This window comes from Hypanus sabinus, chromosome 20, assembly GCF_030144855.1.
Source record: "Hypanus sabinus isolate sHypSab1 chromosome 20, sHypSab1.hap1, whole genome shotgun sequence".
NCBI lineage: Eukaryota > Metazoa > Chordata > Chondrichthyes > Myliobatiformes > Dasyatidae > Hypanus > Hypanus sabinus.
Genome location: NC_082725.1, coordinates 40981887 through 41003339, shown reverse-complemented (window position 1 = coordinate 41003339; position 21453 = coordinate 40981887). Strand labels below are relative to the sequence as shown.

Sequence of the window (21453 nt, the reverse complement as noted above, 5' to 3'; positions counted from 1 at the left end):
ATTCACTTTGATATTGTTTGTCAGCTTGCTTTCATATTTCATCTTTTCCCTCCATATGGTTTTCTTAGTTGCTCTCTATAGGTTTTTAAAAGCTTCCCAGTCCCCTGTCTTACCGCAAATCTGCGTGATACTGTATGCCTTCCATTTAGCTTTTACATTCGCTTTGACTTTCTTCATTAGCCACAGTTGTACTATTTTGCCATTTGAATATTTCTTTGTTTTTGGAATACATCTATCCTACACCTTCCTCAGTTTTCCCAGAAACTCACACCATTGCTGCTCTGCTATTATCACTGCCAGCCGTTCCTTCTAATTTAATTTGGCCAATTCCTCTCTCATACCATTGTAATTTCCTTTACTCCACTGAAATACTGCTACATCAGATTTCCTCTCTATCAAATTTCAAGTTGAACTAAATCATATTGTGATCACTGCCTCCTAAGTGTTCTTTTACCTTAAGCTCCCTAATTACTGTCACTTCATTTCATGACACCCAATCCGGTACAGCTGATCCCCTAGCAGGCTCACTGATGCATGGCTCTAAAAAGCTATCTCTTAGGCATTCAACAAACTCACTCACTTGAGATCCATTACCAATGTGATTTTCCCAATCAATCTGAATGTTGAAATCTCCCATGACTATCATAACGTTGTCCTTTAGACATGCCTTTTCTATTTCCCAGTGTAATCTGTGGTTCACATCCCAGCTACTGTTGGGAGGCCTGTGTATAAGTGTCATCAGGGTGATTTTACCTTGCACTTTCTTAACTCCACCCACAAGGATTCAACATCTTCTGATCCTATGTCACATCTTTCTACTGATTTGATGTCACTCTTTACCAGCAGAGCCATGTCACCCCCTCTGCCTACCTTCCTATTCTTCCGATACAATGTGTAACCTTGGACGTTCAACTTTCAACTACAACCATCCTTCAGTCACGATATAGTGATGGCCACAATGTCATACCTGACAATTTATAACAGTGCAACAAGATCATCCACCTTATTTCTTATACTCCATGCATTGAGATATAACACTTTTAGTACCGTGTTTGCTACCCATTTTGATTCTACATCTCTAATATACTGATACTCACCCTGCTGGCTGCAATTTTGTCTTACTATCTGCCTGCCCTTCCTGACAATCTCATTGCATGCTAACTTTGCTTTTTTACCATCCATCCTGTCCTGATTCCCTTCAGTCTGATTTCCAAACTCCTCCCAAATTGGTTTAAACCCTCCCAAACAGCTATAACAAACCTGCCTGCGAGAATATTGGACACCTCAGGTTCAGGTGCAACCTGTCACATTTGACCAGGTCATATCTCCACCAGAGGTGATCCCAATGATCCAAGGAGGAAGAGGCAGTTGACTCACAAATGGAGAAAGCTTGGAGACAGTGCAAAAGGGAGGTTAGGCAGGTGATAAAGGACACACTCAGTCTGATGGTTTGAGATGTGTCTATTTTAATGCAAGGAGTATTATGAACAAAGCCGATGAGCTTAGAGCGTGGATCAGTACTTGGAGCTGTGATGTTGTGGCCATTACAAAGACATGGATGGCTCGGGGGCAGGAATGGTTACTTAGAGTGCCAGGCTTTAGATGTTTCAGAAAGGACAGGGAGGGAGGAAAAAAAGGTGGGGCGTGGCACTGCTGATCAGAGATAGTGTCACGGCTACAGAAAAGGAGAAAGACATGGAGGGATTGTCCATGGAGACTCTGTGGGTGGACATTAGGAAAAAGAAGAGGTCAATAACTCTACTGGGTGTTTTTTATAGACCACCCAATAGTAACAGGGACATTGAGCAGATAGGGAGACAGATTCTAGAAAGGTGTTATAATAACAGGATTATTGTGGTGGGAGATTTTAATTTCCCAGACATTGATTAGCATGTCCCTAGAGGGGTTTAGATGGGGTAGAGTTTGTTAGGTGGGTTCAAGAAGGTTTCTTGACACAATATGTAGATAAACCTACAAGAGAAGAAGCTATACTTGATCTGGTATTGGGAAATTAACCTGGATAGGTGTCAGGTCTTTCAGTAGGAGAGTGTTTTGGAGATAGTGATCACAATTCTATCTCCTTTACCATAGCATTAGAGAGAGATAGGAACAGCCAAGTTAGTAAAGCATTTAATTGGAGTAAAGGGAAATATGAGGCTATCAAGCAGGAACTTGGAAGCATAAATTGGGAACAGATGTTCTCAGGGAAATGTACGGAAGAAATGTGGCAAATGTTCAGAGGATATTTGCGTGGAGTTCTGCATAGGTACTTTCTCAGGAACCGTGGTGTACAAAGGCTGCTGTAAATCTAGTCAAGAAAAACAGAAGAGCTTGTGACAGGTTCAAAGAAATAGGAAGTGATAGAGATCTAGAGGATTATAAGGCTTCCAGGAAGGAGCTTAGGAATGAAATTGGGAGAGCCAGATGGGGCCATGAGAAGGCCTTGCTGAGCAGGATTAAGGAAAATCCCAAAGCATTCTACAAGTATGTGAAGAGCAAAAGGATAGACTTGAAAGAATAGGACCAATCAAGTGTGACAGTGGAAAAGTGTGTATGGAACCAGAGGAGACAGCAGAGATTCTTAATGAGTACTTTGTATCAGTATTCACTATGGAAAAGGATCTTGGCAATTGTAGGGATGACTTACAGTGGACTGAAAAGCTAAGCATGTAGATATTAGAAAAGAGGATGTGCTGGAGCTTTTGGAAAGCATCAAGTCACCGGGACCAGACGAGCTGTATTCCAGGCTACTGTGAGCCTCTGGTGATGATCTTTGTATTATCAATAGGGATGAGAGAGGTTCTGGAGGATTGGAGGGTTGTGGATGTTGATCTATTATTCAAGAACAGGAATAGAGATAGCCCCAGAAATGATAGAGCAGTGAGTCTTAATTCAGTGGTTGGTAAGTTGATGGAGAAGATCCTGAGAGGCAGGATTTATGAACATTTAGACAGGCATAATATGATTAGGAATAGTCAGCATGGCTTTGTCAAAGGCAGGCTGTGCCTTACGAGCCTGATTGAATTTTTAGAGGATGTGACTAAACACATTGATGAAGGTAGAGCCGTAGATATCGTGTATATGGATTTTAGCAAACCATTTGTTAAGGTACCCCATACAAGGCTTACTGAGAAAGTAAGGAGGCATGGGATTCAAGGGACATTGCCTTGTGGATCTAGAACTGGCTTGCCCACAGAAGGCAAACAGTGGTTTTGGACGGGTCATATTTTGCATGGAGGTCGGTCACCAGTGGTGTGCCTCAGGGATCTGTTTTGAGACCCCTATTCTTTGTGATTTTTATAAATGACTTGGATGAGAAAGTGAAGGGATGGGTTAGTAAATTTGCTGATGACACGAAGGTGGGAGGTATTGTGGATAGGGTGTAGGGCTGTCAGAGGTTACAGCAGGACATTGATAGGATGCAAAACTGGGCTGAGAAGTGGCAAATGGCGTTCAACCCAGATAAGTGTGAAGTGGTTCATTTTGGTAGATCAAATATGATGGCAGAATATAGTATTAATGGTAAGACTCTTGGCAATGTGGAGGATCAGAGGGTTATTGGGGTCTGAGTCCATAGGACACTCAAAGTTGCTGTGTGGTTGACTCTGTGGTTAAGAATGCATACGGTGCATTGACCTTCATTAATCGTGGGATTGAGTTTAGAAGCTGAGAGGTAATGTTGCAGCTATGTAGGACCCTGGTCAGACCTCACTTGGAGTACTGTGTTCAGTTCCGGTCACCTCACTACAGGAAGGATGTGAAAACCATAGAAAGGGTGCAGAGGAGATTTACAAGGATGTTTCCTGGATTGGGGAGCATGCCTTATGTGAATGCTTGGCCTTTTTTTCCTTGGAGCAATGGAGGATGAAAGGTGACCTGATAGAGGTGTATAAGATGATGAGAAGCATTGATCATGCTGATAGTCAGAGGCTTTTTCCCAGGGCTGAAATGGCTAGCATGAGAGGACACAGTTTTAAGGTGCTTGGAAGTAGGTACAGAGGAGATGTCAGGGGTAAGTTTTTTATGCAGAGAGTGATGATTGCATGGAATGGACTGCTGGCGATGGTGGTGAAGGCAGATATGATAGGGTCTTTTAAGAGACTCCTTGACAGGCACTTCAAGCTCAGGAAAATAGAGGGCTATGGGTAAGCTCTAGGTAATTTCTAAGGTAAGGACATGTTTGGCACAGCTTTGTGAGCTGAAGGGCCTGTATTGTGCTGTAGGTTTTTCTATGTTTCTAACCTGAATCCCTGCCCCCTGCACCAGCTTCTCAGCTACATATTAATATGCCAAATCATCCTAATTCTTTCCTTACTGGCATGCGGCACAGGCAACAATCCAGAAATTACTACCCTGGAGGTCCTGCTTCTCAGCTTTCTGCCTAGTTCTTTAAATTCTCTTTTCAGGACCTCTTCTCTTATTCTTCCTATGTCATTGGTACCAATATGTATCAAGATATCTGGCTGTTCTCCCTCCTTCTCCAAAAGGCTGAGGACACGATCCGAGTTGTCCCTGACCCTGGCACCAGGGAGGCAACATACCATTCAGGTGTCCTCTTCATGACCACAGAATCTCCTGTTTATTCCCCTGACTACTGAATCCCTTAATACTCCCACTCTGCTCATCTCCTCTTTCCTTTCTGCACTATGGTGTAGTGTCAGTAACCTGGTCTCCGTGGCGTTCCCCTGGGAGGTCATCCCCTATAATAGTAACCAAAATGGCATAATTATTATTGAGAGGAATAGATGAAGGGGTGTTCCGTGTTAACTGTCGACTCACATTCCCATTTCTCCTGATAGTCACCCAGCTACTCGTCTCCTGCAATTTAGGGGTGACTACTTCCGTGTAACTGATCGATTATCTCCTCACTCTCCTGTGCAAGCCAAATGTCATCCAGCTGCTGCTGCAAATCCATAACATGGTCTAGAAAGAGCTACAGCTGGATGTATTTCCCTGAGAGACTCTGGATCTCCCAGGACTCCAATATCTGGCAAGAAGTGGTCACAACAGCCATTTACTACACTAGGTACAGTAAGAGAGAAAAAAAGGGTACCTTAACAGAAGCTTACCCAGAATCAACACCCTTTTCAAGCCGAAGCCTAATACTGCAACTCTCACCACTGGCCTGCTCCCAACAATGGCTGCCCTGGCAATGGCCACCATGACCTTTCACAGATGTGCAGAAGAGAGCATCCTAACAGGCTACGTCACTGCATGATACAGAAACTGATCTGCAGCAGACAGGAAGGCACTACAATGGGTAGTCTACACTGCCCAATGCATCACTGGTACCAGCCCATTGTGTATTTGATACATCAGTAATATTTGTGTAAACCTTGAGTTATATTTGATTAGGCAATCTTATTCCTTTAGATAATTCATTAAGTGATACTTGTGCACCTCACTTAAAGTAAACTTCAAGTTACAACCCACATCCCTGGATTTCTAAGTCTTCCTTTGAATTACTTTTGAAGTTAAAACATAACACTAGTAATGAGCTATTTTTAAAATGAACTCAAGATGACTACTGACCTGCTGAAGCACAGTGAGATGTTCAAACTAAAAAAAATCAATGAAGAGTGGACAAATTTTTTAAAAAAGCAGCACGTGCAGAGACAGTTGAGTTAAAACCAGCATAACACAGTGCAGCACATCTTCTTCAGAAGGGAAGCAATGAACCAGATGATAATAATCATGAATAAAAGCAGAAGTGGCTGGTTACATCAGAAAGATTGATGAAGTTGATTACACAACAGGTTTACTGAGCTAATTCAACAATATTTGAAGCAATTGAAATAGCCAACGAGAAATGAGTATTAATTTTTGGGGTGCATTTGCTTATACGGTTTGCTTCGAAGATTGACTGCTCCAACCAAACCAGCAGAAATGAGTTATGCTGATATTGTCAAAGGAATGGAAGCATATTTGGAATGAGAGCTATTGCTGATTGCTGAACCCTTTAGGTTTCATAAGCATAATCAAAAGGAAGGGGAATCCATTTCAGGATATGTGGCTGAATTGAAAAGATTGTCTAAGCATTGTGAGCTCGGTAATGGGCTTAATGATGTACTAAGAGATCATTTTGTTTGTGGAATCTTTCAAGAGGGGATTCAAAAATGGCTCCTAACTAAAGCACAACTTACATTTAAAAGAGTAATTGAAATATTGTTTCAATGGAAACCGCAGAGAGACACAATTGAGTTTTTAGTCAGGAACAAAAGAAAGCATAAACAAAATTGCAGCATCTAAACAGAAATTGGCTTGGCTGAAGAAAATAGTGTTACCATTGTGGCAGAGATTCACAGATACCAGACAAAGGGTCTCGGCCTGAAACATCAACATTGCTTCTCCTTATAGATGCTGCCTGGCCTGGTGTGGCCTGGCATTTTGTGTGTGTTGTTTGAATTTCCAGCATCTGCAGATTTCCTCGTGTTTGCACACATACAATGAGCATGTTTGTCAGACAAAAAAAGTGGATTGCACAGAGAAGAGAAAAAGGTAAAAAAAAGTCAAATTACATTTTCAAAAGAGCACTAATCTGAATGCTGTTAATGAAAAATCTGATAATGATGTGCGTGAGACAGGACTGCGCAGCCCATTACAGTGTGAAAATTAACAATAGACAAGCAATAAGGTTTATGCCGGAAATGAATGGCAAATTAATTAAAATGGAATCAGACACTGCTTCACCTGTTTCAGTCATTCCACAAAATTAGTGTTGAATGGCATTTGAAAGATAAAACAAACTGAAGCTTGCAGATATCCAACTCAGAACTTTTACCGGAGAAAAGATAACTCCTGTGGGAATAACATCTGTAACAGTGAAATAAAACAACCAACAAGCCACATTGAGATCATATGCAGAAGAAACAGGAGGACTAGCATCATGGGTATGTAAATGGATGAGACAACTACAGTTTGATTAGAGATCCATTCACAGCTTGCTTGCCACATTCCCTGCAATGGAGCCAACTGAAAGTGAGTTAAGAAAAATACTGGATGATGCCACAATTGTCTTCATGATATTGCCCAACAGTGGAGAAACTGATGTTGGTGCCAACACTGGTGCCTCTGGATGGAAAACATATTGGACCAAGGAAGGACCATGCGGCTCCAAGGAATTGTGAAAGTGATGAAAATAGTGGTCTGATTACAATAGATTTTGTAAGCAACAGATTTGAAAAATCTTCTGATATATTGATCAAGCAGCTACTTGTGAAACGTGGCTTTGTTTTAAGCTGGAAGAGAATTCAAGGAGCTTCCAAAAAGTTGCAAGCATTCAGCTTTTTTCAGTCTAAAGAACCTGAATCTACTTTGCACACATTAAACTTGTTGCATGAAATTCAAGTGAGGGATAAGCAGCTGTGCGTTTAAAAATAGATGCAAAGCCCAAAACCCAGCTGGTGGAGTGGAAGGCCAAAAAGAAAGAGGTCACTGGAGATACAGAAACAAAGGGTTCATCCGGTGACGTTGTGGATGAGGAAACCAAGAGGAGAGACCACAAGTCTCACCTGCCAAGCAGAGTGATCTCCCTTGTGAAAAAAAGATGTTATTTCTTACAGTTGTTCTTACATACATGTATATATATACAGAAAGGTGCTGGAAAAGGGCCAGTCACATCATGAAGGATCACACCTACCCTGTTCCTGGACTGTTTGTCCCATTCTCATCAGGGAGCAGGCTATGTAGCATCCCTGCCAGGACTATCAAACTCAAATACAGATACTTTTCCCAAGAAGTGAGGCTGATCCATTCCTCCACCCCCTAACCCATCTCTCCACATTCCCTACCACCACTACATTATCATTTCCTCTCAGATACCTTACGTATAGACATTCCTGTGCCTAGCGTCATTTTATGTACATAAATCAATCTATACATATGTATATAGGCTATCTTATTTATTTTTATTTATTGTAGTATTTTATTATTGTGTTCCTTATCTTTTTTTATGCTGCCTCAGATCTGGGATAATGAATATTTTGTTTTCCATTACACTTGTGTACTGCAACTAACATGAAACAATCCTGAACGATTTTTTTTGAACTTGAATTACCTGTAGCCTCTTCAACTTCATGACACTACCTTCTTCCACTATTACACCTGATGATGCAATCCGGGCACCTACCACTTTCTGCATAAAAATCTTGACTCTCATGTTGGCTAATGGGGGTTATAAATTCCTGGCTAGACCAGTCACAGTAATTGGTCTGTCTCTGTGTCCTAAAATCTATGTAAGTGCCTACAGTTTAATATTATTGTGGTTAATGGAAATGAAAATTTAACTAAACTTCTAAAAGAAGAAAGAAAGAAATATTTTATACTTAATTTAGCTGAAACAGCTGTGCATTTAATTATAATCTCTTCATAGGTGGTACTATTATTCACAGACGGATGGCATGGCACAAGGGAGGAGCTTCATCAATTTCCACATGTAATGCATGCTCAAGGTAAGTCCATTTTCATTTGGATCTGAAACGTTGACTGTTTTAGACATGTTAAATTAATCCGTAAAAGATGAATTTATAGTTTTATTGGTGCACATATATGATTCCAAAAGACAACAAGGACATTGTACACCTAAAATTCAGCTGGAGAATTTGGCACATTAGTCGGTATGAACTAGTTGTAGTTCTTGACTTTACTGGTTGGAAATATTTATGTAATATGAACCTAGCATTTTGACCTTCATAGTCAATTCACCATCTTGTGTTTGAAGCAAGTAAGAGCCAGACCCATGTATGAAGAATTATTATTTTAAAACCAGAATCCAGGGAACATTGAATTAATTTATAAGATAAAGAAATTAATTTTCTTATCCAAATACGACTGGATAAACTAGTGTATGAAAAAGCTGGAAAACAGCCAACTGTAGGAGTTCCAGTGAATTGTCCAAGTAATGTTGTTTCTGCCAAATGAGCAACATGTGGTTGATCCTGGCCTTGAAATCTCTAATTTACAGATATTGGACTGGGTGGAACCTACAGAACCTAGCAGAAGGTGCCCACCTCAAATAATTTCATTAAGTTGATATTTTGGCACAGTGTAAGTTGACAGTGTCATCTTCAAGCAATTTAGACAGGTTCATTCACCTAGATTAATATTTAAACGTATCTTAACAGTACTGTGATAGCTGACTCTGAGAAATACTGCTCTTGGGAAAAAGGACTAAAAGGAAAAATTCAGCGTCTGTTCCCACCCTCTCTAAACCCCACACTGTCCTATAGAGTAAAAAGAGAAAATGTTAGAAATGTTCAGCAGTTCAGGCAAAACGTGTGGAGAGAGGAACAGAATCAATGTTTTATGTCTGGGAGAGAAGTCCAGTTGTTTTTTTAAGTTGTACCAAAAGTTGGATCAATAGGACAAAGGGAGTTTCTCTGATTGTGTGAGTCTAGGAATACCTTACTAGTACTGGATCCCAAGGACACATGTCTGTATTTTCTCCTCCTGGATTCAATTTTAATGCATGGAAAATGTTACTAAATTGGTATGGGATAATTTGATCTGGTGGTTTAAATTTGGTGGTTTAAATCCACTCTGTTCTTAAAACCCCGTCAGCATTCGTAATCCTCACAAAGAGCTATGCATGACATTTTCAGATCCTCCCTCCCTTCTGTAGGGCAGATGACTCTACTAACTCCACTTTTGCAGATAACCAGGCCAAGCCAGTTCAGTGTGGACAGTGATATGTAGAAATGAACTTTAATCATGGTACCTAACCCATGCTAGATAGGGTGGAACTGGAGATAATGTTTCCTCTGGTGGAGGTATCCAGAACTAGAGGGCACAGCCTCAAATTTGAGGTGCGACCCTTTAGAACAGAGGTAAGGAGGAATGTTTTTTTAGCCAAAGAGTAGTAAATCTGTGGAATGCTTTGCCACAGACTATGGTGGAGGACAGTGTATATTTAAGACAGAAGTTGATTGTTTCCTGATTGGTCAGGGGATCAAAGGACATGGTGAGAAGACAGGCAAATGGGTTTGAGTGGGAGCCGGGATCAGCCATGATGGAATGGCAGAGTAGACTTGAAGGGCTGAATCTGCTCCCATGTCTTATGGACTTGTTCCAAGATCCTAACTTCCGTATCTGCTTACTGACCTTCTGTTGGGAAAAACTCCTTTCTCCTCTTTCCTCCTATTAAGGCACCCCCTCCCCACCTTCTGTATAGGGCCATTAGCGTCAGTGTTGTGGTCCTTTAAAAAGGCAAATTAATGGTCTAGTCATTGGTGACAATAGAATTGAAATTTATATAATTACATCTGTTTTAAAATGAATAATCAAATTGAACTTTATATAGTTGCAACTGTTTTAAAATGCATTTGTTTATTTATTACAGTAAGACCCAAAAGCATCAAAGCACATACGTTTCAAAGAGTTAATTTTCTTGAAAATACAGATTTGGTAACCTTTCAATTCTGGAGGATTCATGCTACCCACTCAGTAAACTACATATTTTTCATTATTATGGCAGACTGGGGATAATTTAAAAAAACTGTCTACAACTGCATTTCACTTCCACTGTGTCCCAAATAACAAACAGCAGGATATTACTCAAATACATTCCCATCCAGGCAGGAGACAAATATTTTAAATATCTTGCCTTAAATTTTAACATGCAAAGAAGATAAACTAAAGCAATGGGGCTATAGATAAAATAGTTTTAATATTATCATCTGCATAAAAATCTTTTACTGTTTGTTTTCATTTATGTGCACTAAATAGAATTAAGAATATCTCATAACTTCACATAGCAGTTTACTATTAAAACTTTTAAAGTAATAAGACTGTTTATATTATGCAGCTGATTTAAAGGAGTAGACCACACACAAAATCTATGAGTCAATCTAGAAAATTTGTCCAGTAATTTAGTTGAATCTATTTATTATAAGTTTGAAAGCATGGACTTTATAAAGACTTACTGTAAGAGTCAGAATGTAAACGTTCTTTGAATTATTCTGAAATAGTGACAGGGTTTTGGTCGTGAGCAAGGCTATGGTGCTTTATTTGATTCTCTGCAGTCTCAAAAGGGGGGATCAGTCATCTTTCCCATCAACAGAAGGAAGAAAGCTGCTGCCTTCATGAAGGTGTGGCTGGAGGTAGAAGAGGATATGAGCTGTAGAAGCAATGTGCCCAAACTGAAGTGCCAAGGGGCTAGCCGTTTTAACTAATCTAAATATATTACGTTAGCCTTTACTTATGATGTGTTTATGTCTGTTTTATGCCTTTTATCACCCTTTTTTCCTCATTCTGCCTTGCCAAATGCTATGCATCATTTTAGTCTTCGCTTCCTATATATTTCCTCACAGCTGACACTCACTGCTTCTTCATGATATTCACTCACAGAACAGTTCTAGTAGGTAAAGAGCTATCAACATTCGAGCAAGTTTGATCACAATTTAACCAGAACTGCAACAGCAGGCTATGAGAGAAACACTTCTGTCCTCCTATCAAGCGGAGATGAATCAGAGATGCCTGGCAACAGAAATAAAAACATCTCTGAAGAAGCGTATTAACTTTAATGGAACATTGAACTTAAAGAGCCTGAGTATATTATCTTCAAGTTATAAACATAAGAGATCCTGCAGATACTGGAAATCTTGAACAGCACACACAAAATGCTGGAGGAACATAGTGGGTCAGGCAATATCTATGGAAGAGAATAAACAGTCAATGTTTTGGGCCAGGACCCTTAATCAGGACTAGAAAGGAAGGGAACAGAACCCAGAATAAGAAGATGAGGGGAGGGGAAGGAATACAAGATGGCAGGTGATAGGTGAAGCCATTTAGGTGAGAGTGGGGGGGGGATGTGCTAGGAAGTGATAGGTGTGATAGGTGGAAGAGTGTTCTGATAGGAAAGAAGAGTGGACCATGTGAAAAAGGGAAGAAGGAAGGACACCAGATGGAGGTGATGGGCAGGTGAGGAGAAGAGAGGGCTGAACAATAGCCTGTTGGTAGTCATATGGAACTTTACATGGTGCTCTTGTTCCCTGTAGGAGGTTCCATTCTGAAGTTATCAAAGAGCTTTGAAGGAAGTATCCCCTCGCCACTCATAATCAAGCTTTAATTCCTCATGCAAAAACATGATTCTCACAGGATAATAGTATCATCACAGTTTCTGTGAAATCGTGTGTGTATCTGTATGCAGGTTCACATTAGCTGTGACGAATCCCTTGTGATCGATAAAGATTCCTGTTCTGGTGCTGAAATCGATGACACACCATATCAGTGGGAAGATGGCTGAAGGAACAATCCTGACTTTTCCTCTTGTTCAGCAGCCGTCAGCAAACACAACACAGGGCTTTCTGGTAATATAGCAGTGCACTCAGGCACGGCAGCCTCTCTTGGTTCAACCAGTGCTGTTATTATCTTTTTTCAGTCATCCTCTTTTTGATTGCAAGACATTGCAGGATGTTAAGAACGTCAAGTACCCCATGAGCAGACTTGGTGCGGACTGTTTTGCCGCCTGCTACAGAAAGGCATTGGAGTCAATGCACAAAGGCGGTGTGCTGTTTAACAGCAAGTGATTGTCTTGGATGTTTTTCTTGTGATCTCAAGACCCTGTTGGACATTGATAAATGTAGTATACTGAAACTCTGGTTTACTGGTGAGACCGAAGGCAGGGGAGATGCATGGCCTCGGTTGTAGCATGGACTAGGCTGTGTGCCGTGGATAGTCCTCTTCCAGCTACCCAGGAGGGAAGATGCTGGAGGCAGTGTGGTGTGGCATCCATTCTGGTCCTGATATTTGGCCACATAACTTCATCATAATCACATAGAATGCGGTCCCTAGTGATGTAGCAGGGGAAATACCTCCTGGAACACCTAATCCAGTCCTAGCAGTCTGAAACCATGATCGTCTTGACAAGCCTCGGTCTTAGTGCTCCTCAACGGCACTTCTTATAAGGATGCTTGTCATAGACCTTCCATCTCCAGGAGGAAAAATACTCTGTTACAAGGTAGGGGAACAGAGAGTGAGGAGGAAGGAATTCATGGACATATGTGGATGGGACTGAACCCTGTCGTTCACTGCAGATGAATGGTGGAAAGATACATTGTCCCATATGATGGGATAATGTGGGCCATTGATCCTGGCATCCTGTTCCTTCTTGAATGCTGAAAGCAGTCTGTAAAGCCCACCAAGGAACATGATAAGACATGGGGTGATATGGCCCAGTCATTGGGATATATGCCAGAATACCAACTTAATTGTACATACAGGTATTGCTGTTCCTTACTTCTAGCACTGTCTCTAACAAAGGGCACTCTGTACATCTGTTTCCTTTCAATGTGGTGATGTTTCAACACCCTATCAATTGTCAATATACTGACCATATGAATGTCTGAGGAGATGGTAGGTCTGCCATTACAGCTGTCTGTATTTCACACAACTGTATGACATTGCTCGCTAGCACAATCTGAGCAACTAGTGTCTCTTGTCCAGCATTGAGCACCTTAGCTCCCCCGCCAGCTGGAGGTCTTCTTTCAATTCTTTGCAAACACGAATATATTTCCACTGAGTACTGAACTTAATCTTTATTATTATTTCCATTATGGTCCAATTGTGCACCTATTTTACAAAGTTTGTTAAAACTTTATTCTGCTACCTATCTTTCATTTTATCATTTAAATGGGATTTTCAATGTTAAAGTGCAATAATGAGCTCTTAATTTATAATTACAGGGATCAATGCATTCATTCCTGTGGTTCTGCAAGGTACTGTGAATATTGATGAGGTCTCTCTTCTTGACTTTGGGACCGGATCTGGATACAAACAACAACTGTCAATTGATATGGAAGATATTGAGGACTCTTTGCTTAAACAAATAGTAAGTGGTCCTGATAAAAACAGGGCAGATTTGCTCATATTTTGTGTCACTTTCTATAGGAAAATAAGACCTGAAGCAACATTGAACCAGTTACTCAATGATGATTTAATAATGTTATTGTTTGAGATTGATCCTAATATTGATTTGTCATATATTTCTCTGGTGAAGAATCTGCTGTTCAGAAATAATTGCATTTAGAAATTAATTTTTCAATACATTTCCTTTTCATTTTAAAAATTACTAAAGTTGTATTGTTTTGTTTTTAGAGTGCGGTTATAGCAAGAAAATGTTGTAATGCCCCTTGTACATGTTTCGGAGAACCCGGGGCAATTGGTTTGCAAGGAGGGAAAGGACAGAAGGTAAGTGAATAATCTATGATTTTTTAAAACAGATTTTCCTACTATTTGTTCATAAAGTTCAAGTACACAAAGTACAATCCCGTTTCTCTTTCATCCCTTAATAAAATTTTGATGTTATTTTAGGCACTTCAGGGTCCAAAGGGATATATGGGCTACCCAGGAGAAGAAGGAGCACCAGTAAGTTGGTAGTTTTAATAGCTATTTCTGAAAGATTGTCATCTGCTTTCCTTTTTTTCTTGAAGTGAAATTAAGCCGCTTTTGTTTTTTTCTGAGCTCTGTGGCAGTTCTCAGGCAACACATTAAAGAAATTTTTGACGTACACATCCATGCACAGTAAAGAAGCCAATGTGGGGGCTTTCCAACAATGAATAGTTTAAATACATTGTTCTCCAGAATGTTAGGCCACATCATACTTCATTTCCTTCGGGGTTGATTTCAATTTGGGCAGCGTATCAATAGCATCTGCTTGACAGAGGGAGGTAATGGCTGGAACCATTTTGAGGCACCATTCTTATTTCAGGAGAAGGAGGAAGGTCCAGGCATTAACTGAGTGTCTGAGTAAAGATAGTCAGATCCATGTCAGTTAATATCAAGTACCCTCATGGCTATAAATTCAATGCAAAGCAATTGAAAGGGAAAATAAACTATAAATGATGGAAATCTGAATAAAAATCAGAAAAAGCATCAAATAGTGTGGGAATCAATGTCAGTATTTTAGATCAATGACCATTCATCTGAATATTAAAGGACTTATAATGAAATTTCATTATTAAGAAGTTGCCTCTGCTTTTCTCTCTGCACCGCTGCCTGACTTAATGATTATTTCTAGCATTCAAAGAGTATGGTCAGACCAGAGACATGGGTGTCAAAACTTCAGATTATTTTCTACTTGCTTTTAAAATTTTAACTTTAAACTTAAGTTTTAAAATCTACTCCACAATACATATTTAGCTCTGCAGCTCCTGACACTGATGAATGTGCAATATATGCTTAAATCAGTTGTGTTTATCCCAAGCACTTTTTCCTGAACTATTAACTAAAGTTCAATGTGCACCATGCTTTATTGCCTTCATCTATTATAAGAAACCTTCTACCTCAGTATGTAAGTGGCTAGCATGCCCAGAGTTTAAAGCCTCTAAAAATGACTGACGACTGGCGCCGGCAGAGCAGATATCCATTTGATAAGATACAGATTTTGGCAAGTTAAAATTTAATGTATTTTCTTCAAACTGGTTTGCAAAGTTCTGACAAAGTTTGCTTTACTGAAAGAAACTTAACAGACACAAAACTGGTGTTTCTCAGAGAGCAAAAATAGGTGAGAGCAAGTTTGTTGTCATTAATACAACTTGTTTAATTTCCCATTCATTTGAGGGGATTGAAAATTTCAGTAGATGTGAGCAAGGAGCAGTTTCTTGTTTGCTTTGATTTCAAGACTCAGTGATGAGTTAGTGGAATTGTTCAGTGTCTCGAATCAAATTTTTGTCATGCTTTTAATTTCAGAGTTTGAGCCAATGTTACCAAATGCTGAAATAAACAAAATTGTGTTAAAATAACACTATATTAAAATTAATACTATCAATGTTCTACATATTCAAAAATTATTAATACTAAATCAAAATCTCCTTTGTATTGTTAATTCTGTTTTGTTCAAATATATAGTTATTGCCAATAACATTAAGTGGAACAAATTTGAAGAGCAATTTTCTTGATAGTATATATGTGGCTATCTGTTGGGAAGAATTCATACCATTCCCATGTCACTAACTCCAGCTTTTAGTTTTTAAATGGAGATAATTTGAAACATTGGGAGAATGTTAGGAAATGGTGTCTATTTGCATATTGCTCCTGTTGTGTCTCAAGCAACAATAGAAGATATTGCTGTAAAAATATCATAATCCAATCAGGAGAGAAGAGTACTAAATATTTTGAGTAGCAATGTGCAAAGAAATAAATGGGGAAAATTGGATTATAAACAGTTTGGCTCAGTATCACAGACCTAAAATAGTCTGCTACTATTCACTTGCATTGTGTACTGTACACATAATTGTATTTGAATTTCCCCAGTTTGATTTAAACAATGTACATAACAACAATGAATGAAAAAAATATTTGAATTAAAAGCCATTTTACACTGTCAGCTTTCAATTAAGAGGAATAGACTATACATAAATCTCTGACTCAGACTGGAAAATCTTCCTCAATAACTAACATGAACCTATTTACAGAAGGCTATAATGGGCTTAATTACATATAAAAAGATTTATTTAGCTCAGAGCCAGATAGTAAACATTAGGCAAATTATTTAGGATTTTGTGTATAAGACAATTGATTCCTTATGTAACCGACACATGGTAGCTGCTCTCACTTTGGAATTGCAGTTGATGTGGTTAAAAGTATGCTAGAAGCAAGCCTTCATCAAACACATGCCCTTTGTGCTGTCACACAATTTTCAGTACAAGCTGTTTAGTAAACTTTTATTAACATCTGTTATTTTACGTGTCTAATGCTGTTGCTGACTCAATGTCCTCCCTGCTGTTAATGATTCAACTCTTAGCTGCTTGCAGACCAAATGTCTGACCATAATTAGAATTTATTTCTTTTTAGCTTTTCCCTGTATCTTCCCATCTTCCAACTTTTACCAACATTTGCATTCTACTTTGTTTGTCTTTCTTTGATCCAACTTTATTTTCCCTTGGACATCAAATGCAGCTCCAGATGTGAATTCAATAAATGAATTCATGTCATAATGTCAGAGTCATACAGCACAGAAGCAGGTCCTTTGGTCCAATTGCTTCATGCCAACCAAGATTCTAAGCTGATACCGTTTGCCTACTTTCAGTCCATATCCCTTTTAAACTCATCTTATCCATGTATCCATCCAAGTATCTTTTAAATGCTGTTAATGTACCGGCCTCAACCACTTCCTATGACAACTCAATCTGTATAACGATACCAACTGGAAAATGGACTGCATTCAATATTAACTCAGAAACACAATATGAGTAGATGAGGTGGGCTGGGATGCTTTGATACAACATGGCAAATGAAGTAATAAATTCAGCTCATCTGAAAAGCTGCCTGCTCAGTAATTGCTGACAGTAGCCTTGATGAGAATCTTCATGATGTGAACTCGGTTTCAATGTTGGAAGAGATAACCCAAAGATTTAGAGGATCTCTGTAAGGAAAGAAGAAAAGACAAGGTATGGTAATGAATTCTGAATACTCAAACCCATGCCCGGCTATCCGGATGGTTCTCTTGAGAACTTGCGAGGACTGTGAAGAATTGGAGAGAAATATACTTTCTCCACACTGAGGAGAAGACACCTGTTGTCACCTGAGAAAGGACATGGCAAGAGGTGAGTTAGGAAATTTATAAAGTGGACAGCCACTGAATTCAGTGAGAAGAAACAAGCCCAGGTCAGGAAAGATGAGTACTCTGAAGGGTTTATTCAGCTTCCGTGCTTCAGTTATGATGAGACCAAGGTTGAAGAACGTTTGTGAAAAATAATATAAAAGGCTGACAATTTAATATAAATACTTGTGATGCACCATCAATAACTCTCGGAGACGTGAGGCGAGATATAGGCTTTATTGGCTGGAAGAAAGAACAAGCAGCAAGTGACCACCACACATCATCCTGGAGACTGAGGAAGGGGCAGTGCCTCCCATCGCCTTTATACCAGGGTCTGTGGGAGGAGCCACAGCAGCAGTCAGCGGGGGGGGGGGGGGGGCGTGTCCAGACAGGTATATGTAGTTCACCACAACTTGCACCTTCACGGAGCAAGGATAATAAATGCATGGTGTGTGGTCAAATGTTCTCTCCAAGCCTAGACTGTCCCTTTTCTCTGTTTAGTGTGATTTCTTCTCTTTTGGTGGCTACTATAATAACTGAGTTTTAAGGAATTTATTCCATCATTCAGGACATACTCTCTTCTTACTACTGTCATTGGGAAGGAGGTACCAGAGCTTTAGGTCTCACACCACCATGTTCAGGAACAGTTATTACCCTTCAACCATCAGGCTTCTGAACTAGTGCGGATAACTTAACTCACCACAATTCTGAATGGATTCCACAATTTATGGAGTTACTTTCAAAAACTCTACAACTCATATTCTCAGTACTATTCATTTAGTTATTTTTATTTATTTTTATCTGCAACATTTGTACATTTGTTGTTTGTTTCTGTTTGTGTGGGGGTTTTCATTGATTCTATTGTATTTCTCTGTTCTACTGTGAGCGATTGTAAAAAATGAATCACAAGGTACTATATGGTGACATTTACGTACTTTGATAATGAATTTGCTTTGAACTTTGAAGTATCTTGCTCTATTAAGAAAAGGCTGAATATTTTATTTAGGGAGAGAGAGGCCCACAAGGATCTATTGGCATTCGAGGTTATGATGGATGCCGGGGTGACAGTGGTGAAAAGGTAAGAATGTGCTTATTGTTCACTTTAATGGTAATGTATCAAATATAGGTAGGTTCTTAGTCTTACCGTTTCATAACCAATTATGTAACTATTTCAGGGAAGAAGAGGTTATCGAGGACAAAAGGTAAATATGGTACAATAAAATCATTTGATTTGAATATTTATTTTGATACTAAAACTTGCAAGTGTACTAAAATTCTACATTCCATTACAACAGGGGAGCGATGGTGTGCACGGTATTGATGGAATAATTGGAGAGCAGGTATAATTTTTTATAGAATATTTACCCAGAAAGATTACTTACAAATACCTTCTGAATATTCATAAAATGGCATCTTCCAACAGGGAATCCAAGGTCCTGCTGGAACTGCCGGTGAAAAAGGCAACAACGGAAAACTGGTAAAACAATTTAATTTTTTTTTAGCAGTTATCATATCCAAGAAATTTGTATTTATTTTTTTCACAGAACTATCCTGTTTCAATAGATACAGAATGATCAGTTGTGTAAATGTTTTGTCTACATGTCCCAACGATCTGCCAATTCTAACCAACAGCAATAAATGGAAATGTTTCCATGCCCTTTTGATGCAGACTGAAAAGATACATCCTTTCCCCAATTATTGCTCTTCTTTTCATTGATCCAGGTTTCCTTTTCCAGTGCATTCTAATCTGATTTGAATTTCCAACAGGATTTCTCATTGGAGTATGCAACATCATTCCAAGTTTACCGGAACGTGAAACCAAGAAAAGTAGCTAGTGACAAAATGCATTACCACATTCAGAATAGTGAAGAGAATCTATGAGTGAATAGTCAAGATGAAAAGGATATGGTAGAATGTTGATGGTCAATCTTATCTTGACATGTAAAAGAAAATTAGGGAAACATTGGAGATAAAGTTAGCTCTGCAGCATACCACAGCTTGCCTGAAACCTTAGGAATCTTATGGTGTAGATAAAATATCAGTCAAACATACCCAGAATATCCTGTCAAATGATGAAGAAAAGCCACATTCAATCATTGCAATTGATACTTTGTTACACATACCTCCCTTATTTCTGTCATTGTTATCTTAGAGATATTTATACTATTCTTGTGTTCTTTAGCTCAATAGATAACATTTACTGGCTGCTGCATGATTGGAAATGGGCTGCAAAACCTAAGGGTGAACTAGTGCATTAAATTGGGTGAAACATGAACAGGCTGACAATGGCAGAGCGAAGGAAGAGGGAAGAATGTGTAGGACAAAGAGGCAGCAAGATGATCAGCAGAGGATTTGGCAGACTGGGTGCGGACCCAACAGCATGGAGATCAAGCAAATCTGGAAAGGAATTGGCGGGGTGGAGCAGGAAAGGTTCTGAGGTAGTGAAAGCCTGGTGGACTGTGTAGGGTGAACTGAAGGCGGGAATAGACGGAGTGAAAGGCCGTTAACCAAGGAATGGTAGAGTGGCCGCTGTGTGGCTGGAAATGGATGGCAAGTGTAAAGAGGGTTGGGTGAAACCGAAATTATGCAGGTAAATAGGGTCAATATAGGCAGTGCAAAGGTGGTGTAGAAATGGTGTTCTGAGGGACCTGTTTCTGTGTTGTATGATGTTGTGTGCTGTGGGGGGGGGGGGGGAAGAGGAAGAGATATGAGCTTCATGGACAAGTGTTGCCTAACTTTAATCTTGAGCTTCTCTTCCATTCTCCCAGTGCAATCCCCAGCCAGCAGATTCAGTCCTGGGGAACATACCATCAGTAGCAGCCTCATTTTGTCTGAGATCCCACACTAAATCTCCAGTCAAATAGTCCTTTTCCTTAAGTTTGAATGATCAATGTAATTAACACCTTGGACTGTTGAATGTTTGACACCAGCCTTTGCCATTGGTTGCACAGGTCCAGCCATGGGATTAAAATTGGGGTTCTGCATCCCATTTCCTCTCTTTTGATCAACCTAATTTGCTTCCCGGCATTTACCCATTTCTCTTAGAAATTCCTCCTCTTTTGACCTTGTTATATATTGGAGCGTTTGTCATTTGTGAATGACAAATTACCTTATGGGATCCCTGCTGATTTTCTTTCTAGTTTGAAAAAAGAATTTTGGACTGTTTCACCAAGTGGATAATATTCTACCCGTGCTGTATTCTCTATGTAACCCAAATGTTTATTAATCACGCAAGTGAAAAAGAAGAATATCTGCCAGTAGTCTGCTCAGTTAGCATTATCTTGTTACAATGTTCCCCTGTAGTTGTGGATAAAGCAGCATTCATAATAAATAAGTTTTAAACTAAAATGCTGAGGGAGTAAGAAAGCATAAGCTGCAATGTTGGAACTTGAGGTGTGCTTTGCCTGAACCTGCAGTAGGTATTCTTGTTAGCAGCTTTATCCTATGTTTTTACAAGTTCTGTATAAAGATAGGAATGCTATTTAAAGTTTTGAAAAATATAATAATAATTTTCACAAAGAAAAACAGGATTCGTTAATACTATGAGTTAAGCTAAAATATGATTTCATGAATGCAATATAATGAAAATTATACTTTTATTTGCTGGTTTTAATATCTTCACTAATAAGTTGTTTATTTTTGCCACAAATAACTTATTAATCCAATACTGCTAAGACCACCAGTCCAAACTTGAAGAGTTTGCAAGAGCTATGTTTACATTATTTCTTTGGCATGAATGTGATGCTCAGATTAGGTGTATTTAACTTGAGTATTTAACTTGTGTATTTAACTTGAGTGATCTACTGTCCAATTTTTCTCTTCTTGATTGTGTAAGAACACAATTTGTGGGTGCAACCAGAATATCAAACCTAATTGACCAGTATGCCACTTTGACACACTGCGCTTTGGATTTCATG

The 21453-nt window shown here is 39.3% G+C and overlaps 1 protein-coding gene across 2 annotated transcripts in view; it reads left to right on the top strand.

The window, feature by feature from the left end:
• Window positions 1-21453, top strand: part of LOC132378452 (collagen alpha-6(VI) chain-like) — a 116304-nt gene that overhangs the window by 42099 nt on the left and 52752 nt on the right. For both annotated transcript variants that reach the window (XM_059945377.1, XM_059945378.1), the window contains exons 10-17: window positions 8372-8450; window positions 13680-13825; window positions 14092-14184; window positions 14308-14361; window positions 18543-18614; window positions 18712-18738; window positions 18832-18876; window positions 18960-19013. In XM_059945377.1, coding sequence (XP_059801360.1) covers window positions 8372-8450; window positions 13680-13825; window positions 14092-14184; window positions 14308-14361; window positions 18543-18614; window positions 18712-18738; window positions 18832-18876; window positions 18960-19013 — 570 coding nt within the window. The remainder of the gene's footprint in view (window positions 1-8371; window positions 8451-13679; window positions 13826-14091; window positions 14185-14307; window positions 14362-18542; window positions 18615-18711; window positions 18739-18831; window positions 18877-18959; window positions 19014-21453) is intronic.